General features: G+C 43.3%; 3 protein-coding genes across 3 annotated transcripts; all 3 read left to right on the forward strand.

Annotated features, from left to right (window-relative positions):
• The first annotated feature begins 134 nt into the window (after positions 1 to 134).
• On the forward strand, positions 135 to 6,768 carry LOC100822041 (protein MEMO1). Its single transcript, XM_003573624.4, has 8 exons — positions 135 to 295; positions 1,382 to 1,466; positions 1,556 to 1,624; positions 2,731 to 2,843; positions 3,889 to 4,000; positions 4,097 to 4,240; positions 6,033 to 6,207; positions 6,304 to 6,768. Exons 1-8 carry the CDS (start codon positions 244 to 246, stop codon positions 6,448 to 6,450), a joined length of 897 nt encoding a protein of 298 aa, XP_003573672.1. The 5' UTR covers positions 135 to 243; the 3' UTR covers positions 6,451 to 6,768.
• A 9,611-nt stretch (positions 6,769 to 16,379) lies between these two features.
• On the forward strand, positions 16,380 to 19,949 carry LOC100822349 (fatty acyl-CoA reductase 1). The gene is made up of 10 exons (XM_003573625.4): positions 16,380 to 16,553; positions 16,670 to 16,773; positions 17,788 to 17,987; positions 18,086 to 18,186; positions 18,273 to 18,465; positions 18,555 to 18,716; positions 18,837 to 18,918; positions 19,037 to 19,306; positions 19,405 to 19,532; positions 19,633 to 19,949. Exons 1-10 carry the CDS (start codon positions 16,463 to 16,465, stop codon positions 19,790 to 19,792), a joined length of 1,491 nt encoding a protein of 496 aa, XP_003573673.1. The 5' UTR covers positions 16,380 to 16,462; the 3' UTR covers positions 19,793 to 19,949.
• A 139-nt stretch (positions 19,950 to 20,088) lies between these two features.
• LOC100822655 (triphosphate tunel metalloenzyme 3) lies at positions 20,089 to 21,253 on the forward strand. The gene has a single exon (XM_010236256.3). The coding sequence runs from the start codon at positions 20,383 to 20,385 to the stop codon at positions 21,019 to 21,021; it is 639 nt and encodes a 212-aa protein (XP_010234558.1). The 5' UTR covers positions 20,089 to 20,382; the 3' UTR covers positions 21,022 to 21,253.
• Positions 21,254 to 23,112: the final 1,859 nt, after the last annotated feature.

Genomic DNA, 23,112 nt, shown 5'->3' on the forward strand with positions numbered 1-23,112 from the left:
GTTTTTTTTAATGACTGACAAGTGGGTGGGCCGAATCTGCAATGAGCCCAATTCTGACTCGTGAACAAGGCCCAACACTGTTACCAAACTCCTGACCAAACTCTACACCGAGTAAAATAGAGTGGATTCCCTAAAAAAAAGAGAGAGTAAAATAGAGTGGACTCGAGGAACCTAATCCGGAACGAGGAAGGACTTGATTCTTCTTCCTTCCTGCCATCGAATCGACCTACTCTTCGATCCGGGATGGAGCGCGTGAGAAAGGCTTCGCATGCCGGCTCTTGGTACACCAACAATGGTACTTTGATCATCCAGTCCTCATTGCAATTCCCTGTTTTAATCTGGTAGCTTCTGGCCGTCTATCCCCTTTTGGAAAAAAGGTGGAATTTTTTGTTTGTCTGTGTGATCTGATTTTTCGGCGAAATTGGTGAATTAGGGGTTTTTGGTAGGGTAAATTGGTGTCGGCGGATTGCTAATGACTAGAATGTGGTTGCAGTCCTTGAATTGGATTAGTGTGCCCTGTTAGGGAGGGGAAAGCGTTCGCTGTTGACTTGATACCAGCGTTTAGGGTTTTCCCTTTGTACTAAGATGATGCAGCATATTTTCTTTCGAGTTCTAAATGATGCGAGAGTACCCATATGGTAATAGTTCTTGAAACTGCCGTAAATGCAGTTTCGGAGTCAAATTCACGGGAACCAGTTGGATTATTTAGTTTAGAAAATCCGGCTGCAAATATAGAAATCATCTAAAATTATGTTCTGTAGGTTGGATATAAGAACAGTTTGACGAAAGGGAATTGTGGATTAGTTTTTGAGGTGGATATTCAATTGTACTGTCCTCTCTTGGATACCCCTTTTTTTGCTTAAGTTGGTTTTATCCAAATAGAAAAAAACTTGACATGTTTGATTTAGCTGGAACCTTTACTTTTGTTATAGATTAGAAAGGCATGGCCTTTATGTTATCAGGTCATTGTTGAAGTTCAGAAGTCATTTATGTTGATTTAATTTGAATCATCCACTCACCCTTTCCTAGCTATGAAGTATGGCACATCCATTATCTTTGCTTTAACTTGAATATTTACTTCACCACTGTTCAAGAGGACGTGCCTATCAAATATGCATGCACTATTACATTTCCCTGTTTCATTCTTCACTCATTTTTGGTACAAAATTAAATTCCCTTACTGAAGAATTTCTATCCTCTGGTATCTTCAGTCACCTCCCACTTCAATCCTTGAAATAAACGCCCACAGAAAACTGTAGTAAACATTGAGGAATCTTAACTGTTCTTCTCTCTTCTGTTTTTAATTTGGTCTACATTTTGCCATTTTGGCTGTCATATTCTGAATGGTTCAATTCATGTATTGCTCCATGTTCACAATTAGCCAGGAAGCTGGAAGAAGAACTTGATGGTTGGCTTAGGGCAGCTGGTCTCACGAAGTCTCCTGATGTTAGGGCCATAATTGCACCGTAAGTTGCTATTTATTGTATGATTATGGAAGTGAAATTCTGTTAATTACTTTTATATTAATAATAACAGCCTTTACTTGGCACTACAGCCATGCTGGCTACTCATACTCAGGGCGCTGTGCAGCTTATGCTTTTGGCAACATTGATCCAACTAACATGTGAGTTATTTAGTATGTTACTATTGTTTCCTCGCTAAATACAAACAAACAAAAAGTTGTTTTCTCTTGACATTTCTAGGTCTAGTAGCAATTCACTGTTCTTGCTGTAATGGTAATTTCCGTGAATGCTGTCAAGTAGTAGTACTATTGTGTATGTAAATGCTAGTCATTAGTCAACTTGTTACCGGTCATTCAGTTAGGTCACAACCTTTTCATTTTGTCCACCTGAAGTTCTCTTCTCAACGATGAAGGTGGGGCAGTATATGTGTGAGTGATGCTAATATTTTCCATACTTTCTAAATTCCAAGCCACACTATTTCGAGTTGATCACCTAGATAATGATCTAAACATTTCACTCTAACGTAGTGTTATGATCTGGCTGTATGCTAGTTACTTATTAGCCCACTTGTGGGATTGCACATTGCAAGAACTATCCTATGCAATATAAATCCTGCCTCAGTAACTACTATCCTGTATTATTATTATTATTTTATATGTAAGTTTTTAAATATTTTATTTTTTCAAGATGTAACATATGTAAGAGTAGATCCAAATCAGAAGGCATAAAAAAACCATACTTGTAAACTCTATAGTTTGGTGGGCTCTGTCCAGTATAAACAAATATAATGCATATTAATTTTCAATGGGAAACAAAAGAATAAATCCATGAAAAAGGATTTTAGCTTGCTAGCAGTTTTAAGCTAGACATATTGTAGCTTATAGTCTTAAAATTTCAGAAGGACACTGAAAAAACAGTAATATAACCCTTTTCAATTTGATGGAACTTATTTACAAAAGATAACACAATTTGGCAAGGAAAAACAAGAATGTCATTCATAGAATTATTCCAATGTGCACTTTGCATTATTTATGGGTAAGGGTATGACTACAAATCTTAACCATCGGATTACAATATATGGAGGGTAACCTACTCTGGTTCTGCCAAACTGGTGCATTTTTATATCTGTAATTCGTTATCCTACATGCTACAAAAGTTCTACAATGTCCAAATGATCTACGACACCATTGTTATAAACTGTCTTCTTACATTTTTCTTTGATCCTGTTAACTATCTGATACCTTTTTTTCTTCTTCATGTGAATCAGTTCTCGTGTGTTTCTGCTCGGCCCTTCTCATCACTACTATACTCCAAAATGTGCTCTATCAAGAACTACTGTTTATAGTACCCCAATTGGGGATTTACCAGTAGACCAGGAAGGTATCATTCTTACGTAAGATGCTTAAGCTATTTATTTCTAATGTTGGTGTCAACCTTTTTATTTGAACTTCTTTGGGCTATCCATTACTTTGAGGTCATTTTCTAAAAAAAATACTTTGAGGTACTGAGCTAATGTGTCTGCCATGTGGATACCAGCTCGGATCTCTTGTCCATGTCAGCCCGAGTCCAAATAAGTACCCCTCTCAGCCTGTGTAATCACTAATCAGTGAGAAGGGTTGACATGGGAGTTAGTTCTCAACTTCTCCATGTCTTCATCCTTCACAGTGATTATATACCGGAGGCTCATGTGGACTTGGGCTGACATGGAAAAAATCGTCCAAGTAGGCCATCCGTTCGCTCAATACCACCCCGGATTCTGTCATGGGAGCATGATTTTATTTGTTCAAGGTCAAGAACCAGGCTGTTTGGAAGTTTAGGGTTGGAAAGGGGACTTTTGCTAGAGTTTAGGGCTGAAAAGTATTTAAGCTATGCATTTTGCCATTTGAGTTCCATGCTCATATGTTTCAGCATCTTACAGGTACAACTATTATTTTGGCAGCTCTGTTTGAGAAAATAAGTAGAACTGGAATGTTTTGGTGGGCAATGGTAGAACCAAAAATTTGACACCAGGAGCTACATTTGGTGCCTAAGTTGCATTGGATCTGAACTAGAATAAAACATTTAGCATTTTATAATAGTTACACTTGATATCAAAATACAACATAATGATTGAAAAGAATACACGGTCAATATTGATTCTTGACTGAGCTTAACTCACATTTACGACTTTTATCAGAAGTGCATAATACTCTGTAACTATCTTTTAATCTTTGAGCCTATTAGCGTACAGCTCAAGCTTGGCATCACCTGACCGTCAAGTTTAGACAATCTAGAATTGCATGTTGAGCCTGAGCTATCTTGACATCCCTAGCTGTTGGTAGATCTCAATTCCACATTACGAGATGGTCTTTTCAATCAGCTTGGTCTGCTTAGCTTTCCTCTTCATAGACTTTAGACATACATCCTTACAATACTGTTTTTCCAGTCATCGAGGAACTCAGCGCTACTGGAAAATTTGAATTTATGGACCATAACGTCGATGAGGCTGAACATAGCATGGAAATGCATTTGCCTTACCTTTCTAAAGTATTTCAAGGGTAATTACTTCATTTGCAAGTTTGTATCCATCTAGTATTCCTTTTTGAATAAATACTGATCCTACACTATTCTGTCTTTTGATGTTGACTTGGCAGATATAATGTAAAAGTTGTCCCTATCCTTGTGGGTGCCCTTAGCTCCGAAAATGAAGCCATGTATGGGCAGTTGCTCTCTAAATACGTAGATGATCCAAAGAACTTTTTTTCTATCTCCTCAGACTTTTGCCACTGGGGATCCCGGTAAGTGATTCAATGTCTGATTATTCGCTATTCTTGCATCTCTTACAATGTAATGGCATTGATACTCTGTATATACCTTGGTTAGCATAAAATAAATATACATACATAATATGAGGCACATGCTGGCCACATAATCATAGCTTGAGTGAATTTCCACCATCTTCCTGTGTCACCCTGGTCAGCTGTTCTTCAGCAAAAGTAACCAAGGACACTAACACAGTATTTGGCATATATGATGTATTGCAAACCAAAAGCTCTGAGCCTCTGACTATATAGAAATGCAGAATAGTCTGCTCGCATGTTTTGGCTTGAAATGCTACTGAATCTAGGTGTCATGAGATGTGAATAGTGAGTTTATACAGCAAAGTCGACAACTAGGCAGTTCTTCACATAGAATATTTTCTCATGGCCTTAAGTGTCCCCAAAATTTTGATTTGAGTCTTCTGATCTGAAGTTTTTGGCAACAGGTGCTATGCTAGGTGGTAAATGATGTCTTAAGATTAGCTATGACCCCTGTGTTAAGGGTATGTGAGGGTTCTACCCGAATGTGTGCGGATAGCACCCGAGTGTACAAGGGTGGTGCCTGAATGCGTAAGGGTAGATACCGAAAGTTTGGGGGTAGTACCCAAATTGTTGTGTGCGTGTGTGCTAGGGGTGTTTGTGGTACTCGACACTATCTTCCTGTTCAAATCCGGTGGAGTGTGCCCCTCATCTTCGTCGTCTTGGCTGTATCCGGCCTTCTACATCATCATCCTGGTCAGATTCGTCGTCACCAGCCTGCCACCGTCAGTCACTGGTGGAGGGAGGTCTCTGCTGGTCCTCTCAAGCAGATATACTGCTTGTGCACGTCCGCGTTGGCATGCCCAAAACATTGCTAGCCTTGAAAGAAGAATGTGGAGGGAGGCACCTCTGCTTGTCTTCAACTCAAGCTGACCAGCACCTTGCTAAGTTGCTAGTTGCAGCAACCGCCTCCTCGTCGCCCCCACCGCCGTCTGCATCTTCATACTGCTGGCTGCCAGCTCGTCTGAGCTTGCCCTTGTGTTTCTCAGCTCGCGTGTGTGCATCCAGCTCGTCTTTCACCACGAACTGCTTGTCCTCGTCATCTTCAACCGCCGGCTCTGCCACTAGACCTTCATCTTCAGATGATCACCGTGGATCATTGTTTAGCATAAATGTGCCAGTGATGTGCCCGGATCAATGATGCTTTTTGGCGTGATCATGCATTGAACTAATCTGGGACTCCGGGCCATTGGATGTGCTTCGAAGAGCTCAGGTTCAGGTGGTGGACCATTAAACGACCATTGCACAAAAAAACCACTATCACTTGCTATACGGTCTTGAGATAATGTCTTACCTCCCAAACCCCCTCTTAGATAATCTCCTGCTGCTTCCATCCAAATGACCTTGTCATTTGGTCTGCTGAGGTCTGCCTTCTGGTTGCCTTTCTGATTACTGTTGTCAACAATGTTTGCATCCTTTGGTTTTGTGTTCTGTCGTCCCCCCTTGCTTGACCGCAAGGCCTTCATCAGCCAAGGTTGAGAGGAATAGAAGGCCTACAGATTTGTTTGCATACTTCATAAATTACCTACCTCGTTCCATATAAAGAACACTGATCTGATAGCCGTGTTAGTCGATTGCATAATTTGACCCGGAAAGGTTATTGCACTTGATATGCCGCCTAGTTAGTGCACCAGGATATCTTAGCCAATTTTAACGCTAAATTTATTTATGGTGCTGCCGCTTCTGCATCCGGTAATGAAAATTGATTATGTTTGTTTCATTGCCACATCAGGTTTAGTTATACATACTATGACAAGAGCCATGGTGCCATTCACAAATCGATCGAGGCACTGGACCGCTTGGGAATGGAGATCATAGAGTCCGGTGACCCGGACGCGTTCAAACAGTACCTCCGGGAGTATGAGAACACCATATGTGGGCGCCATCCCATCAGTGTTCTCCTTCATGTAAGCTACTCTTTGATGACGTAACCAACAAAATCATCTTCCTTTTTGACGGTTTTTCTTGATCCACTTTGTGCTCATCTTATATGTGTTGTTTAGATGTTGAAGCATTGCTCTACGAAGAGTAAGGTCGGGTTCGTCCGCTACGAGCAGTCGAGCCAGTGCAAGAGCATGAGGGACAGCAGCGTCAGCTACGCATCCGCTGCGGCCAAGATTGACGCTCCTGGAGAAGAAGATAAAGAATGAGCAAGCAAGATGTGGTTTGTGTTCACTGGAGCTTGTCTGTCGAACTTTGATACTCCCGTCGATGTCTCAGATTTTGTATAATTTTGTATTAAATCTGAGACACTTATTATGGATATGAGGGAGTAGTAAATAATAAACATGCTCCGGTTGATTGTTGCAGTGTGGCGACGCTAGAATATATGCGAGGAAAAAAAAACTAATAAAAATTAGGAACCTGTAATTCATGATGTATCTATGTGTATCCACGTGCATCTCATCTTAACTTGAACTTTGGTGCATTTGCAGTTGGGCATGCTAACCACCGGGTTCGATTTATAAGATCGACTCGTGCTGCACATGGGATTTTCTCAATTATTTTCTATAAGATCCAGGCTTCGTGAAAATTCCATGAGGACCAGGCTTGTTACCGAGGTTTAAATCCTGGTGGTATTCATAAAAGGCAGAGGCCAAGAGAAATGAAATTCCCTCCCAATTTTTAAGTGCGGTAAAGGAAAATACAGATTCTCGTGTGTCCCCTGCAGCACGCACGCAAAAAATTCATCGACCATCTTTCGTGCAGCAGCCTGCGTCGTGTCGCACACAGAATCTCCGCCCTAGCTAAGGGTCCTGTTTGTTTGGACTTCAGCTTCAGCTTTTGGTGCTTTTAGTAATGTCAAAATCACTTCTCTTGTTTACACATGAAGCTGACAGCTTCATGTGTAAATGAGAGAAGTGCTTTTAAGATTACTAAAAATACCAAAATCTGAAACAGAAGGCCAGACAGGCCTCAAGCCTCCTATCCTGTCCCTTCCATCAATTGGAACCCGAAGCTGCTCCTGCGTCCAACGTGAACGCCTGCAAGTTTTTTCCTTTTTTTCTGGAAGACTCATTGTGTGCTCTCCCACGTGATAATGGCTGCAGGCACCTTTTTCTTTTTTCAGTTCGAATCCGACGGGAGCATGGAGACCTCTACGAACTAGTACAACTACTAATACTGCTTGCTACTGTAGATCTTCCCACGTGATACGGTTTTTCGCGTTTACTGCGTTATTAAGCCGTCTGAGCCCGTTTTACCGCCTGACTACTGACACGGCTGCTCCATGATGGTTTCCCCAACGACTGATCTTCTTGCTGACACGCATCGAGTCTGTAGCTTCCTCTCGGATCCATCCATGATCCATGCGAGAAATCCAGTGGCATGACGCAAACCAAACGTCTTTTGTGGTCGTTTTGACCCGTTTGATAAATCCGCACACAGTCCGTTTGGGTACCAGGTTGTGCTCAACCGCGAGACCCATTTTCGTTAAAAAGTTTGAACTAAAATATAGATAATTTAAAATTTACACAATTTAAACCAAAAGTTTGAAGTAAACATAGAAAACTGCTATTAGGATATTATGAGGTCATCTACTCGGAATCTGAATCCAAATCGATGACCTCGCATTCCGGAGTCTAGGCCTCCAGCGGCGGTGAGTCATCCGCAGGCCAACGAAGATTGGGACTCGTCTGCCTCCTCCTCCTCCTCCTTGACCTGCGTCGGCGGCGGCTATGCTCCGGCCCCTTCGAGGGGGAGCTGGGAGACGTACTGCGTCGGCCTGACCATCGACCTAGCTCCTTCCGCTCGGACTCGGCCATGGCTGCGGCCAGCATGGCCTCCTCCTCCTTCACCCCGGGCCCTCCTTGACGACGACGTGGGCGGTGGGGGCGCGCCATGCTAGACCGGGATGGCGGCGAAGAAGGAGCGATGACGCATGTCGTGCTCCGTCTCAAACCAGGGGGCTTCATGCGGCGATTCATCCGCGAAAGCCGGGTTGTCACGGAGGTCATCGGGGAGCTTAGCGCGGCGGCGGCATATCTCAGACTGTCGGGCTCGGCCGCTCGCTAGGACAAGTGGTACCGGAACCCGCTCGGTGTTCAGATGCACCCGTGCGGCAAGTGAACGTCGGACCACGGCAACGGAATTAATGCCGTGGTCCCAGTAGTGTGCCGCCGTGCGCACGTCCACGTACACTCACCCCTGTCGCCTCATCGGTGACGTGACGTGGAACAACATCGTCGTCGGTACCAGTCGGCTACAGGGGCGCGACCGCGACGAGGAGCCCACCTTGGCATCGTGGTTCCTCGCTGGCCACATCTTCTTCGGCGCCATGGGGACAGGATGGTGGCGGTGCTAGGGTTTGTGGTTTGCCAGCGAAGTGGGTGGGCAGTGGGCGGTGGTGGGGAATAGGACGGTGGCGGTGCTAGGTTTTGGGGTTCAGTCCGTTATCCAACACCACATCGAATTTGCGATCGTCGTCATGCATGCTCCACCTTGCTCCATTCCGGCGCCCGTCGAGCATGATTCTCGCACCTCTAACAAGATCATCCGCGTCTCTCCACCTCATTTTGATACACTTTGTTACGTAATTAGGCGGACACAAAATAAGAACGACAACAATGCATGATATTTGTTAACGAGGTTCGGCCGATGGCTACATTTTGGGATATGACTACGAGCGCTCCTCCCCGTAATACCGCAATACCGACCATCTTGTGCGTCGGCACAAGCCGCTGGCTCCCCGGCCTATGAGCCTATTGCTATTGTATTGTCACAAAATCTTTGTAGAATATCACATGGTGTGAGATTGAGATAGGCAATCAGAGGGGAGGTGAATGATTGCGCGAAGCAAATTAAAACTTTTCCCCAAAGTTCAAACCCTAAATCACCTTTCTGTCCGTGATAGTAAAACAGCCGTAACTTTTGATTGGATGAACCAAAAAATACGTATGAGTATGCAAAAGAAAGGTATTGAAATTATCTAACCAATGCAATAAGAATCAGCTCAATTGGACTTACCAATCAAAAGATATGATCAATCAGTAACAGCTGACAGAAAGTTACGAGAATTAATCTATAATCGATTTCGAGGAATAACAAGAAAGATGAAGTAATCACGATCTTTTCTTGATCTCGTGGTAAACCTGCAGCAAAGTATTATGAACTCGTGATAAACCTGCGGCAAAGTGTTAGAAAGATCTAGCACGAAGAATCCACGAAGATCCGAGAAGAACAGAGATGACACCGCCAACGAATCTCTTTATTGCAACGATGTCGATCGATTACAAAAGATGCAACCATGCATCCAAGAACTCTCCAAGAATTGATCTAGATCTAAAACTCTGAGTTCCCTCACATCCTTGCTAAAACCCTACTTAGGACGCACTCTATTTATAAGGGAAAATTCGCGACCCTAAATCGAGTCCGAATTCAACACGAACTCATCTGTCCCGGTAGTTATTCTGCGCGTGGGGCCCACAGACGACCTCAGATTGAGATGACTCCAAACTCATAGTTGTTCGCCTCGACGACACGCACAACTTTCATCTGGACCACTTTTCCATCGGACACCATTTTGATGACTCTACTGTTTAATCTTTAAACATCTCTCATCCAGCCACGGCTGGACCTACATGTCTTCACGTCAATGCCACTACATGGCATCCACTTTTCTTGTGATGTCTTCAAAACTCGACCATCACGTGTCGAATATCTCCAATAACGTATATCTCCGGTATAAACAACGTACGACAAACCGGTGTCCTCCCGGATCATCGTAACCTTCACTTCCATTGTTCCTTCGCACGAGCACCCCGCATGACCTTGATCCCTCGACCTCAGCTCCTCCCAAGATTCATCCCTTGATCCCGTCATCGAACATGTTCCTTTAGCTCGGCAACACCTGAAAATGAACACACAAATAATCAGTACGAGCACAAGTCCGCGACTTGACTCTGGGTAAATTTCACACAACTCACGCCATGTTTTCACATAAAAAACTAATGGATCAACATACCACTAGCAAAGCATTAAGTCCAAACAAGATACATGTCATCACATAAGTATCCATATTATCAAAGTATCCACATCAATGTTTCACCTCAAACACTTGCCAATGTTACACATCACCTATGATTTCACACATGGTGTTTTTATATATTAGACTCGGGTTACACGTGTTCGATTGAAACACCTAGCCCTCCGGTAATTACAAATTCGTACACATATTCAACACATATATCAACATTAAGTTTATGTGAATAAAGCCGTCGCTAAACAAGTGCACCTAGAGTGTATGGTAAGCATTGCGTGTAAGGTATCGATTTTGTCGAGCTAGATGTGCAAGCCAGTCACGTAGGTGCGCTTCACCTAATTAAGTTGGCGATGCTTTTCTTGGTAATCTAATATATATTCTTGTGATCTGTCTTGCCAGCTCTTGTGATACATTCTTGCAATCGAGTTTGGTAGGTAACCAACACAGAGAAGTAGAAAACGTTGAATTTTGAGCAAGTTTTGCATGGATATGGACTTATCACCGTCGTCAACGCAACTGCTTCTTATCCGGAATAAGTCAAAAAATTTACATAAAATAATACATGAATATTTTTTTAGATAGCCTTGTTTTGGGTGGAATGAGACAGTTGGACACAAAACGTGTGGTTCTGCGGATAAATTAGCATCTATCAGTGCTCGTTGTGAAGATTGCTTCAAAACTTGTGGTTCTGTGAAATTTACTTTTAAAACAAAGATACTTTCTCCATCCAACAAAGGATGTCTCAATTTTAACTAAATTTGAATGCATCTTCCAAATTTTGACAAACTTGAGACATCTTTTGTTGGACGGAGTAGTATATTTATGGACACACATGACACATCTGGTCTAGAGTGCGACAAAACACACTAAAAACTTGCACGCAAGGAGCAGGGGTGAGTGTTCTGCAAGACATTTGGTTATGCTTCACTTTGCTGATCTTTAATATGGAGTATATATATTTTGTGATCCATTCATTTAGGTAAACGGGGAGACCACCAACATTAGTTTTGTCTCTGCCTCTTTGAACATCAAGCTGAACTTGGTTATGCTTCACCTAGCTGATCTTTAATTTTTTTTTTATTGATACATTCATTTAGGTAAACGGGGAGATGACCAGCATTATTTTTGTATTTGTCTACTCGAACATCAAGCTGTGGGCTCAAATTGTCTTCTTTGGAAATCAAGTTTTGGATATTTAGTAGGTAGGTAGCCAACACCTAGTACTTTTTAGGCAGAGAGATGAGGCGACGATTGTACCGTCTTTTAAATTAGGCCAGAGTTTCACTCTTAACTCATGAGGGCGTACAGTAAACGTGATCCCGTTTACATCTCACTTCTAATTCATTAGTGATCACTTCAATATTTTAGCTTGAAGTTTTACTTAAATTTTGAAGATTGAACTATATATAAGTGGGACGACCGAATCCCGCTTGCATCGCTGGGTCGAACCCACTCTTAACAGCAGGAACACCAGCCATTCATTTCTCACTGAGCGGGGGGATTCATGTGCAGGCAGAAGGAGCACTGCAGCCCTTCCACTCATTCATGCACCATTTTGTGGTTTGAATTCACCATATTGATTTTTGGAACCTCAGGGAAAGTTGGCGACGTATCCGATAAAAACCACCTTTACGGTGACAACTCCGTAAAAATCATTATAAAATGTTCAAAACACTTTCAAAATAATTGCACGTGTTATGGAAATAATGTTTATATATAGCTAAAGTTTTAAACCCAAATTCAATCTCATTTAACGGCAGTGAAAAATACAAATTCATCATGAATAGTGATTTTCACTGTTGCACTATTCACTTGTATATTTCTATTTTTTATTCCCTCCAATTGCAATTGGGTTTCGACTTGAAATTTTACATGTTCGTAGAATATCACATCTCCAACTGATATTTTTTTTAGAATTTGTTTGGAACTTCTAAACATGTTTTAGCAATTTAGTCCAAATTCTTGAAAATTAGGGTGGACTAGTCCCAAAAGTTGAGACGTGGGAGCAAAAAAGTCCAATCTGCTCCGAATGGAAACGTGGCTTCATCTTGCCGTCCGTCCGGCGAGCTTGTACGTTTAGCAAAGAAGCCCCCAAGTTATAGCCATTTTATAGGAAGGTCCACACCAAACAGGCACATTTACCTCCTCTTTCCTAACCGCTTCGTCTCCCCTGTCTCTTCGTTGCCGCCTCGACGACGACAGCACGGGCGATTCGCGGCTGCGAGACCCGACGATGCCGCCGGAGCCGCGCCTCCAGTATGCCACACCGGCAACCTTTGCCCAGCCGCCGCCGCCCTCTGAGCTCCAGATGTTGCTGCCGCCGGCGACTCCTGCGCCTTCGTCACCGCCGCGCATCACCACGCCCAACCTCATGCCTCTGACCCGCTCCGTCCCAAGATTTGACCTCATGAAACACCAATCAACCTGCTCGCGGCGCCCGCCCTGGCAAATTGACCCCGACAGTGGCTAGGGATAAAGCTACGGTTCGAGCGGGTGCGGGAGGGAAGACGAATAGAGCGACTTATCAGCAAAAAAGGTCCAGCGGCTTATCAGCAAAAAAGAAACCCGAGTAAATGTTTAATGAATCCGCAAATCAACTTTTGGGACTAGTCCACCATAATTTTTAAGAATTTGGACTAAATTGCTCCCACCTCTCAAGTAGTTGGACTGCGGGTGTATTTACCTCCCTAATATTTTGTCCTTAAACTTTAACTAAGTTTATATAAAAATCAACCAACGTCTACAATCTAAATTATTTTTGCTAGATCCATCATTTTATATATATATATATATATCCAACTCTAGTATCTATGATTTTTATAAACTAGTTTAAAAAGTTTAACCTAGGACAAAGCCACAACATATGTAGAAAGAAATTGAGGGAATACTTGTTAAACATGACGTTATATATGTGACTTCCCTGTAAATTATGATACTGCAAAGGCCAATTCGAATACATTTTTTTACAGGAGAGGAATTCACTGTCTACATGACCGAGCACCGGGGCTTTGTTGCTGGAGAAGATTGAAGCAGCTTACTTATACTTTTGAAACAACCGTCTGCATGTTATTCCTCATTTTCTTCCTCAGATTGAATTTGAACTTAACCTGGTCCGTTGTCACGCTTTCTGGAAAATATGGCCAGAAAAGCCGTGTTCTCTGGATTTATTTATTTATTTATTTTAGAAAAATGTCCTCTGGGTATCCGCAAGCAGGGTTGTACTATACTACCGTTGGAATTAGCAATTGCAGAGCCACAAGAAGTGATCAAACGTGTTCGTTAGCTAGGAATTGTTGCTGAGTTAGCAGTCCATCTTTGGACAGTGGGTGTCTACCATGTGGACCCACCGGGAGTACCCTGTAGGCTGTAGCCCACTGTGGGCTAGTACTATTCAGCATTAAAAACCCTAAATTCATGGGGAGTACTATATCGAAACTAACTGATGGTTGTGGTCACGAGTTAAAAGAGGGACGACCAGGAAATCCGATCCTTTACCGCACAATGAATACTTGTATTAACCTGCATTTGGTCAAACTGTATGTAAGTATCGACAAAGATATTTGAGGACCCTTTTTGTTTATGAAATCCGGTATTATTGCTCTCACCGCTGGTAGTTTTTCAGACGGGTGAGGATGGTAAATGTAACGACTAACGAAAAACGGTACTCTTCTGATTTTAAATTCTTGACTCAAATTTGCCTAAATATGAATGTATCTATTTTTTAAAAACATCTAGATACATGTAATATTTCGACAACAATTTATGATCGGAGGGAGTAGTATAGTACAACTCTGCACGGTGATGGCACATGCACGGTATTGTACCATTCCTAAGTACCGTGCCTGAGTTTTTGGGTGCACAGTGATGGCACATGCACGGTATTGTACTATTATACGCTTCCAATGATTTTCATATTATTTTTCTCTTTCTTTGAATGGTCCAATGATGTTTATGTTTATTGAGTTGCTTTCATGTACTGTGCATTTTGCTTTTTTTTTCTTGCTTTTACATTTGCGATTTTGTTGTGTCAAAGTCGCATTTTTAGTAAGAGATAAAGTTGATTTCTCAACCATTAAATATGACTCATGCTTAAGATTCGGACGGGCGATGGAAAGAAAACAATGGAATGATGTTCATATATTAATTCAATGGTTCGTTAACTGAGATTTAAACGACTGGAATTTGTCCTCTTGAGCCTTAGTTTCCTCTAATCCCTGGCCACGGTAAATGGACTTGAGCCAACATAACGGTGTATTATTTTGAATGTTATGTTGGCTATTATCAATGTTGACACACAAACAAGTAGGCGCTCCCTGTTATCACCGAGATCGCTATTTCAAATCCGTACTCTCTCTTTCTTTATGAGAATTCAGATTATTATTTTTGGTATGAAAAAAAGCAACGAAATGCAGGCTTTGAACACGCAATCTAACAGATTGTCAGGTGACAGAGTACTCTACCGGCATATTAGAAGAGTAATGATGTTAATAGTTCACTCAAATCCTAGTTATTCCCTACGAGAAATGAATTCAATTTTGTCCGGTAACGATTACCGTGGTGACCCTCCCAGCGTTAAAAAAACAGCTCAGTAACCAAAACCTTGGTGCAGTCTACAAATTAATAAATGTACGGAAAATGACTTTGAAATCATTCTAATAATAATATTAAGGACAACAATGCATGGTTTACGTGTGACACCGAGAACTTGCACGACGGGTAGCTTACCTGCCAAAACCATCTATACTGCTCTCGTACAATTTTAAATGATGTACTCTCTCAAAAAAAAAAAAAAAAAATGATGTGCGTCCTTTCTCATTTTTGAGCTTGGATCGGGATGTACTCAATGGAGGTACCTCGCTCGGTTTGAGGTTATAAGATGTTCTAACTTTGTCTTAACACACATTATTTTTAAATGACCAAGGCTATAGAAAAATATAATAATTAATATCTAGAATATCAAATAAGTGTATTATGAAAAACAAATATATCAGGATACATCAAACAAAACTAATCTTAGAGTTGTAGATATCGATATACTTCTCTATACTCTTGGTTAAACATCTTATATTTGGAACATAAAGAATGCAAAGGTGCGTCATCACTGAACTCCTCATGCCACAAGATGGTTTTTGGATGTGAAGAAGAAAGTATTGGAACAATAATGTCAATTTTTTTTCATGAACCCATACCTAAGTGCATATCATTTTCATTTCAAGACGGCGATAGTTTACAGAAAAAGCCCAAAGCAAACGAAAAGGCAAAAAGAAAACAAAAGGCAAAAGAAGAAGATGGCAAGGGCCAAAAAACAGAAGTTGTACGCTAGGGTAAGAAAAAACAAAGCACTCCGAGCGAAGGGGCAGCCTCCTAAGAGCGTTCGCAGCCATCCAAAGCATGGCCTCCGAGAAGATGGCATCAACAGTGGCGGACCGACCTGTAAGGCATGGTCCGCGGCCGCCACACCTAAAAATCTATGAAAAGTTCAATATATGCAGTATATAATCCATATAATTTATGCCAATACTTTAATTCCTGAATTTTTACTGTATTTTAGAACACAAGCAACATGTATCGACTAGACGTCGAGAGTTGCACCATTTAAGACGCCTAATGAAAACTTTCATGTAGAGTTATCTTAAAATACACACTATATAATGTATATGATCACATATGTACTCTCTCCGTTCTGTAAAAGAGCTCATAAATTTTTTCGACATAAATTTTCTTGTACGGAGTATAACTATTTTTTCTCTTCTTCCACACACATGGCCAATAACTATACACACTCATTTACTCTTAAATCAATATGAATTGTTAGGCATTATAAATAAAAGTTGTCTTCAAATGCACAATTGATTGAGTAACAACTAATTCACCTTTTGTGGACACAATAGGGGGGTTGAGAAAATAGTTTTTTAAAACATTTTCCATGAGAACTAAAAAAAAAAGAGTTTTCAGAGACAATTATACTCTAGTTAAGTTTATGGAGCAATTGGTCTTGAGCATATGCATGACCCACAATTGCTGCCTTGTTCTATCTGCCGTCTCAAACCCATCCTCCTTCCTTCCCTATAAATACACCGCCCATTTCCTCCCGGAGGATCACCCAGTGATACATCTACTTAACCAGTACCTAACACGCAACAACAACAACAAATCGCCTTTGCACATACCCGACGGCGACGATGATCGGCGAAATGGATGGGAGCATGGTTGCAGGATACTTCAGGGGCAAGACCATCCTCATCACCGGCTCAACTGGGTTCCTAGGAAAAGGTATGTATGATATTGTGTTCATCCTGGCCACTATCTTCAGGATGTGCATGCACTGTGTGCTATGCTGCTAGCTGACCACCTGATCTGGAGGTAATTTGTTGATCGATCTGTGACAGTGCTTGTGGAGAAGATACTGAGGGTTCAGCCTGATGTGAAGAAGCTCTTCCTCTTGGTCCGGGCCTCCGATGTCGAATCGGCAAAGCTTCGGATTCAAACCGAGGTAATTGAAGTGTTTTTCTTTCGAGCCTTTCTTACACCACGCTTGTAGCTGTATCAGGCCCCAACTTTCTTGCATGGACCCATTTTTCTGTTCTTGCTTGGTTCATTTTTGAAGTTTTAGAAACATCTTTTGCTTTTGACAATGGAAGATTTACTCTCAGCCTCTGCACGAACTAAGGGATGCTCACATCGATCTATTAATGTAAAGGGATCAATTAATTGTAAATGCCTTTGCACAATGCTGATATTTCACGCCTATCCGTCGTTGTGCATCTGTCTGTGCGCACGTGCGCGCATCATATTTCAGGCAACTCATGCACACCTCATGCATTCTCCAAGTCTTGCTCACACAAGATTCATGATAATCATAACAACAATTATTTGGTTTAAGTCTAGATCGTGCACTCAACCAAAAAAAGAGAGAGAGAGAGAGGCTGAATCAATTTGTTTAGTTTTGATCAATATCACAGATCATATGTTCGGTACATATATCTAGCAGTTAATTTATTTACCCTCTATCTGGAATTTACTAAATTAATAAGTGTGGCCTGTTATCCACCGAAAGAAGTAACTGTATGTGCAGTGCAGTTATATATACAGAGTAAGGATCATGAATCACATGATGACAAAAAACTTTACTCCACCAATTCACCAAATGTTTGTTGTTGAGCAAATCTGCGGCCCAAGCTGCAGAAATCCTTCAATGGAATGAAGACAGTTGAGTAGGAATCAGTGGCTACCAAAAATACTTATAGGGGATGGATAGTAGCAGAGCACAAATAAGGGAGGAGAGTGTGGGGCACATGTACACGGTAGCACTTTTGAAATAGTAGATGAGGGGCATCCAATGCTCTTGATAAATAAACTGAGAACAAATCAATGGTGACTTGATGTGTGGCAACTCTGCAGGTTTATGATTAATATATCAGAAATGTTTCTTCTGTGAGAGCAATCTTCACGAATGCTTAGTATAATCTGAACAGTAATTTGCCAATGATGCTTCGGTATTTTTCAGGTCACAGGGAGGGAGATCTTTCAAGTGCTGAAAGAAAAACATGGCATGGGATTCGATAATTTCATCGAAGAAAAGATCTGTCCTGTGGCAGGAGACATCGTGTATGAGAACTTTGGACTAGATGCTGCCAGCCTGAGAGAATTGGTTAAGGACGTAGACATCATCGTGAACGGAGCTGCAACTACTAATTTCTCTGAAAGGTTTTTGGGGTGTTCCTGTTCAGATTACTGACGTAATTAACATACATGCTGTTGAAATATTATTGGTTAAAAAATGTACATGGCACTTTGTTTTTTAGATACGACGTAGCTTTCGACTCGAATGTCCTGGGAGCGAAACACGTCTGCGCGTTTGCAAAGAAGTGTACTAAACTGAAGATGCTGCTTCATGTTTCAACTGGTAAGAATCAAAGGAATAGGACTGTGATGCGGTGCCCATGCCATCCTGAATTCTAACACTTCTAAGTGATTATATGACTTGAACAGCCTATGTAGCTGGTGAAAAAGAGGGACTAATACTAGAGAAGCCATTCTTGATGGGCGAGACACTAAGGGAGGGCACACATTTGGACATAGAGTCCGAGCTAGATCTGATCAAGGAGACCAGGAGTGAACTGAAGGCTAACTGTTCTTCAGAGAAGGCTGAGAGGAGAACCATGAAGGAGCTTGGCCTCAAGAGGTCAGATACACACAACTTATGCATGTGTTCTCCTTTCTGCAACATTATTTGTTACATGTATTTATTTTGTGTACAAAATGAGAATTCAGGGCTCGGCAGTTTGGGTGGCCAAACACCTATGTCTTCACCAAGGCAATGGGGGAGATGTTGCTGGGGCACCTGCGAGGCGACCTTCCGGTGGTCATCCTCCGGCCGAGCATCATCACCAGCACCCTCAAGGAACCATTGCCAGGATGGATGGAAGGAATCAGGTGACCTGAAAAATCAAAATCCTAATTCTTTCTTGCTTTTTCAGGACAGTGTGCAGGTGCAACAGCCGTACGACAATACAAAACTCTGCTGAAACTTGATCATTTTTCATCTTTTTGCAGGACAATCGACTCGGTGGTCATCGGCTACGCCAAGCAGACCTTGTCATTCTTCCTAGTGGACCTCGATTTGATAATGGACGTGGTGAGCACATCCGTTCGTTCACCTAATCACAACCAATAATTGGAAGGAAACTTGATCGTGAAAGGGGTACCAAGGTAATTACAACAAATTTGGTGGTTTGGTTTGGACTTTTGGACAGATTCCGGGGGACATGGTGGTGAACGCCATGATGGTGGCCATGGCGGCACACTCGGAGGAGCAAGCCCAGACCATCTACCACGTGACGTCGTCGCTGCGCAACCCGGCGCCCTACGCGATTCTCGCCGACACGGGCCACCGGTACTTCTTCGACAACCCGCCGTGCACGGGGAAGAACGGCGAGCCCGCCCGGCTGAAGAAGATGCGCTTCTTCAGCACGGTCGCCCGGCTGAGCTTGTACATGACCATAAAATACAGGCTTCCTCTCGAGGTTAGTTGGTAATTTTTGCATTTCAGCATGTGAGTGTACAGTAGCCAATGACTTCAGAGATGAGAGGAGAATTGAGATTAATCTTTGTGGTCGGACAGATGCTTCGGCTTGTGAACATTTCGCTCTGCGGTGTCTTCTCGCAGCGCTACAACGAGCTCAGCAGGAAATACAGATTCGTCATGCATCTCATCGAGCTCTACGCGCCATACAGCTTGTTCAAAGGCTGGTATGCTACTCTTGTTCAAAGGCTCATTCGAATAATAATATTCTTTTGTATTGTGTTTACTTCTTTGTTTTTTTAACTTCATTTTGTCGATCTTGTGAAGTTTTGATGACATGAACTCGGAGAGGCTGAGGCTGGCGATGAAAAAGGAGCAAGATGACAATGGGGAATATTGCTTTGATTTTGACCCCAAGTCCATCGACTGGGATGACTATTTCTACAACGTGCACATCCCCGGTGTGCTCAAGTATATGCGTGATTGAGATATGTTAATTTATCTGGACAAATTTCTAGCGCAGTTGCCAGCCTTGAAAATACTCTGTATCCATTTGTTATGCAACTCTGACGAAAATGTATTTTACTCCATTTGTCATGCAACTCGGATCCATTAATTCATCCATACGTTTGCAATTGTACTTATGCTTTGTATAATTAGCTGAAATTGTTCCTTCCACTGTACTATCGCCATATTTACAATGTTGCCATCTTGAAAAAATAAATTATAAAATTTTATTTAAAGAATTCTCGTCGGGAACGAAGAGGAAAACTAGACGATTAATTGTGCCCGCAGGAGCCACAGGAGCGCCCCCGCCCAGTCGATGTTGCGCCGCAAGCCCACCCGCATCGAGCTCCGCAGCTCCGACCGCGAAGAGCTAGAAGAACACCTACGCTCCAAAGCCGCCGCCGCCGCCGCTAAACCCACCGGCGACTCCACCCCGCTCGCAACCCCGCAGCCGTCCAACCCCCTGCTCCGCCTCCTCCACCCGCCGCCTGACGCCGCGCTCTCCAAGACCCAGCGCATCGGCCTCCACGCCCCGAACCCCAAACCCTAGCAACCCTGACGGCAGCAGGCATGGAGGTCGAGATCAAGCTCCGCCTCCCCGACGCCGCCGCCCACCGCCGCCTCTCCTCCTTCCTCGCCCCCCGCCTCCTCCGCACCCACGCCCAGCGGAACCTCTTCTTCGACGCCGCCGCGCGCACCCTCGCCGCCGCCACCGCCGCCCTCCGCATCCGCCTCTACGGCCTCGACGACGCCGCACCCTCCCGCGCCGTCCTCGCGCTCAAGCGTCGCCCCAGCATCGAAGCCGGTGTCAGCCGCGTCGAGGAGATCGAGGAGCCCCTCGACCCAGCCCTCGCCCTCGCCTGCGCCGCTGACCCCGTCCGCCTCGGCGGGGTCGATTCCTCGATCATCCGGATGGTCGCCAGCGAGTACGGCGTCGGTGGGGCCGCCGCGCCGTTTGTCTGCCTCGGCGGGTTCCGGAATACCCGTGGTGTGTACGAGCTCGAGCAAGGCGACGGACTTGGGCTAGTGTTGGAGCTTGACGAGACGCATTTCGATTTCGGCACCAACTACGAGCTGGAGTGCGAGACGGCGGAGCCCGACCGGGCCAAGGAGGTCCTGGAGCGGCTGCTCACTATGGCTGGCGTGCCATATGAGTACTCCCGGAGCAATAAGTTTGGGTGCTTCATGGCCGGCAAGCTTCTTCCATAAACTAGTTTTGTGATCGTAATATGCTAGTATTAAGCCCCGTGATTGCTGTGAAACCCGTGTGGCCATAATACACTTGTTCAAGCGAAACGTGTATGGTCTGTTGCAACTATCATGTTTGGTGGCATGTGATTTCAATCCTTGCAAAGATAATGTTTAGTTATATGACATTGTGGTATTTATGCATCCAAGAATACAAACTTAGCTAGCCTAGCGACACAAGCTATTGCATTTCAGTCCTGGGTAACGAATTGGGTCTCGTCCTTATGAACTTGACAGTGAATATGTTGAATTCTTCTCGATTGATTAATCCATTTCGAGGGTTCCACTTCACATAGAGACTAACAATCAAAACTAGGAACTAACCATACCATAGGTCATGCCTCCACTGCCTTGAGCTACTCATCCGATGCTGAGTCCTGAGGAAGTGAGGATCAAGTGTGAGCTGCTGCCCCACCTTAGATGGTGGTTTAACCAACACCAATGCTGGTATTGGGGAAGATGGCAGTGACCTTGCCCTGCGTCTTCATAACAACCATTAAGTCCGGCGATGAGTTGACTTTGGCACAGTTTGGCCGAAAACTCGGCATGAGAATCCTCTTTGAGCATGTCATCCATAGTCCTAAAATCGGAACTGTTGTGGTACCAAGTTGATGACAGGTAACTACCACTGGAAGAAGGTTGTGGGAGGGCTAACTAAGAATGTTAAGTGACTTTCTATGCCTCAAGTGGTGCCGGCTGGCCCTAGCTAGTTGGTTGCTAACTCACATGGCAATGATCTTTATATATTCATGCGAAACTAGTTCTACATGTCATGTCAACTTTAATACTCCCTCCGATCCAAAATTAGTGTCTCAGTTTTGAACTAAGCTAAGGTTTTGGATCGGAGGGAGTAATACTTTTGTCAGAGGTGAACTGGTAAGTCCAACTTATTTAGAACAAATATGATAGGTGTCAACTGGCAGACCCTAATACAAGGTGGCATGACTTGGTGTCATTTCATATTCTCCCCTGCTAGCTAATACCTGACTATCTGAGGGCACTCTGCTACTAATATTGTCCGCTGCTGGGCTTGGTAACTGGTGCTCAACTGCAAGGAAACATTGTTCTTGATGGGTGTGTAATGATCCTCACTCTTGTGGCCAGCAACATATGTGTGTAATCTATTCGCGGCAGCCCATGACTTGCAGTTCGTGCTTTACATTTGTATCTTTGTTACTCCTGCATTGTCTTCTACTAACTGTTAAACTTCCGTTCTATTCCCTTAATCCTAAATATTTATGTACGTACTCTTCTGTGGTCGTTTGCCTTGTTATGTTTGGCATTGTAGAGTGGTGTTATTCCTGCCTTTGAAGATAGGGCTAACTCAGGTCGTATTATAGTGTTAAGGGCATTGTTTGGCCTGTAGTTTAAGGTTGACACGCCTCAGCTTAGGCTTGTGCTCAGTTGATTGCCACTACCTGTGTACTGCCACACATTGTGAGTCCTATGGTACACTTGCCGAAGTTTTCTACAGTTCACAGTTGTGGTGGTTTCTACTTTGTTCCTGACACTTGTTTGTGGCGGTGACAATTTGGATACGAAGGCATGTTCCATTCATTGTCACAACTGTTTCAGTGTTTGGACATCAGCCAAACTTGTCCTGCATGTTGCAACCGTGTTCTGATTTCTGAGAGGTTTCCTTCGTCAGAAAGAACTGATGAATGCAGGTTTTGTGTACGCTGCAGCAACCGTGCTCAGCTGTAGAATAGATTGTTGCCCAGTTTTTTAATGAATCCTGCCCGGTTTTTCTAGGAATGATGACCAGTTTTTATAGGAGTGGGCGATGCAAATAGAGGAATACGAAGGTCTCTACCTGTGGCTATGGCGTGGACCGTTACGCCGAAAAATGTGACTAAATAACGTTTGGTAGTATTTTTAGGACAGTAAAACTGGGCAAACTCCAGCCCTCTCACCCTCTCAGGCCACCTGAACTTTCGGCCATCGGATCTACCATATGAGCGAAATCTGGCTATTTGTTTGTGGGCTTCGTCCTAAATAGGAGCTGAGTATAATGGATTAAACTGTTGGCCAAATGGAAGACGAATATCATCT

Source organism: Brachypodium distachyon, chromosome 3 (genome assembly GCF_000005505.3).
Source record: "Brachypodium distachyon strain Bd21 chromosome 3, Brachypodium_distachyon_v3.0, whole genome shotgun sequence".
In the NCBI taxonomy this organism is placed as follows: domain Eukaryota; kingdom Viridiplantae; phylum Streptophyta; class Magnoliopsida; order Poales; family Poaceae; genus Brachypodium; species Brachypodium distachyon.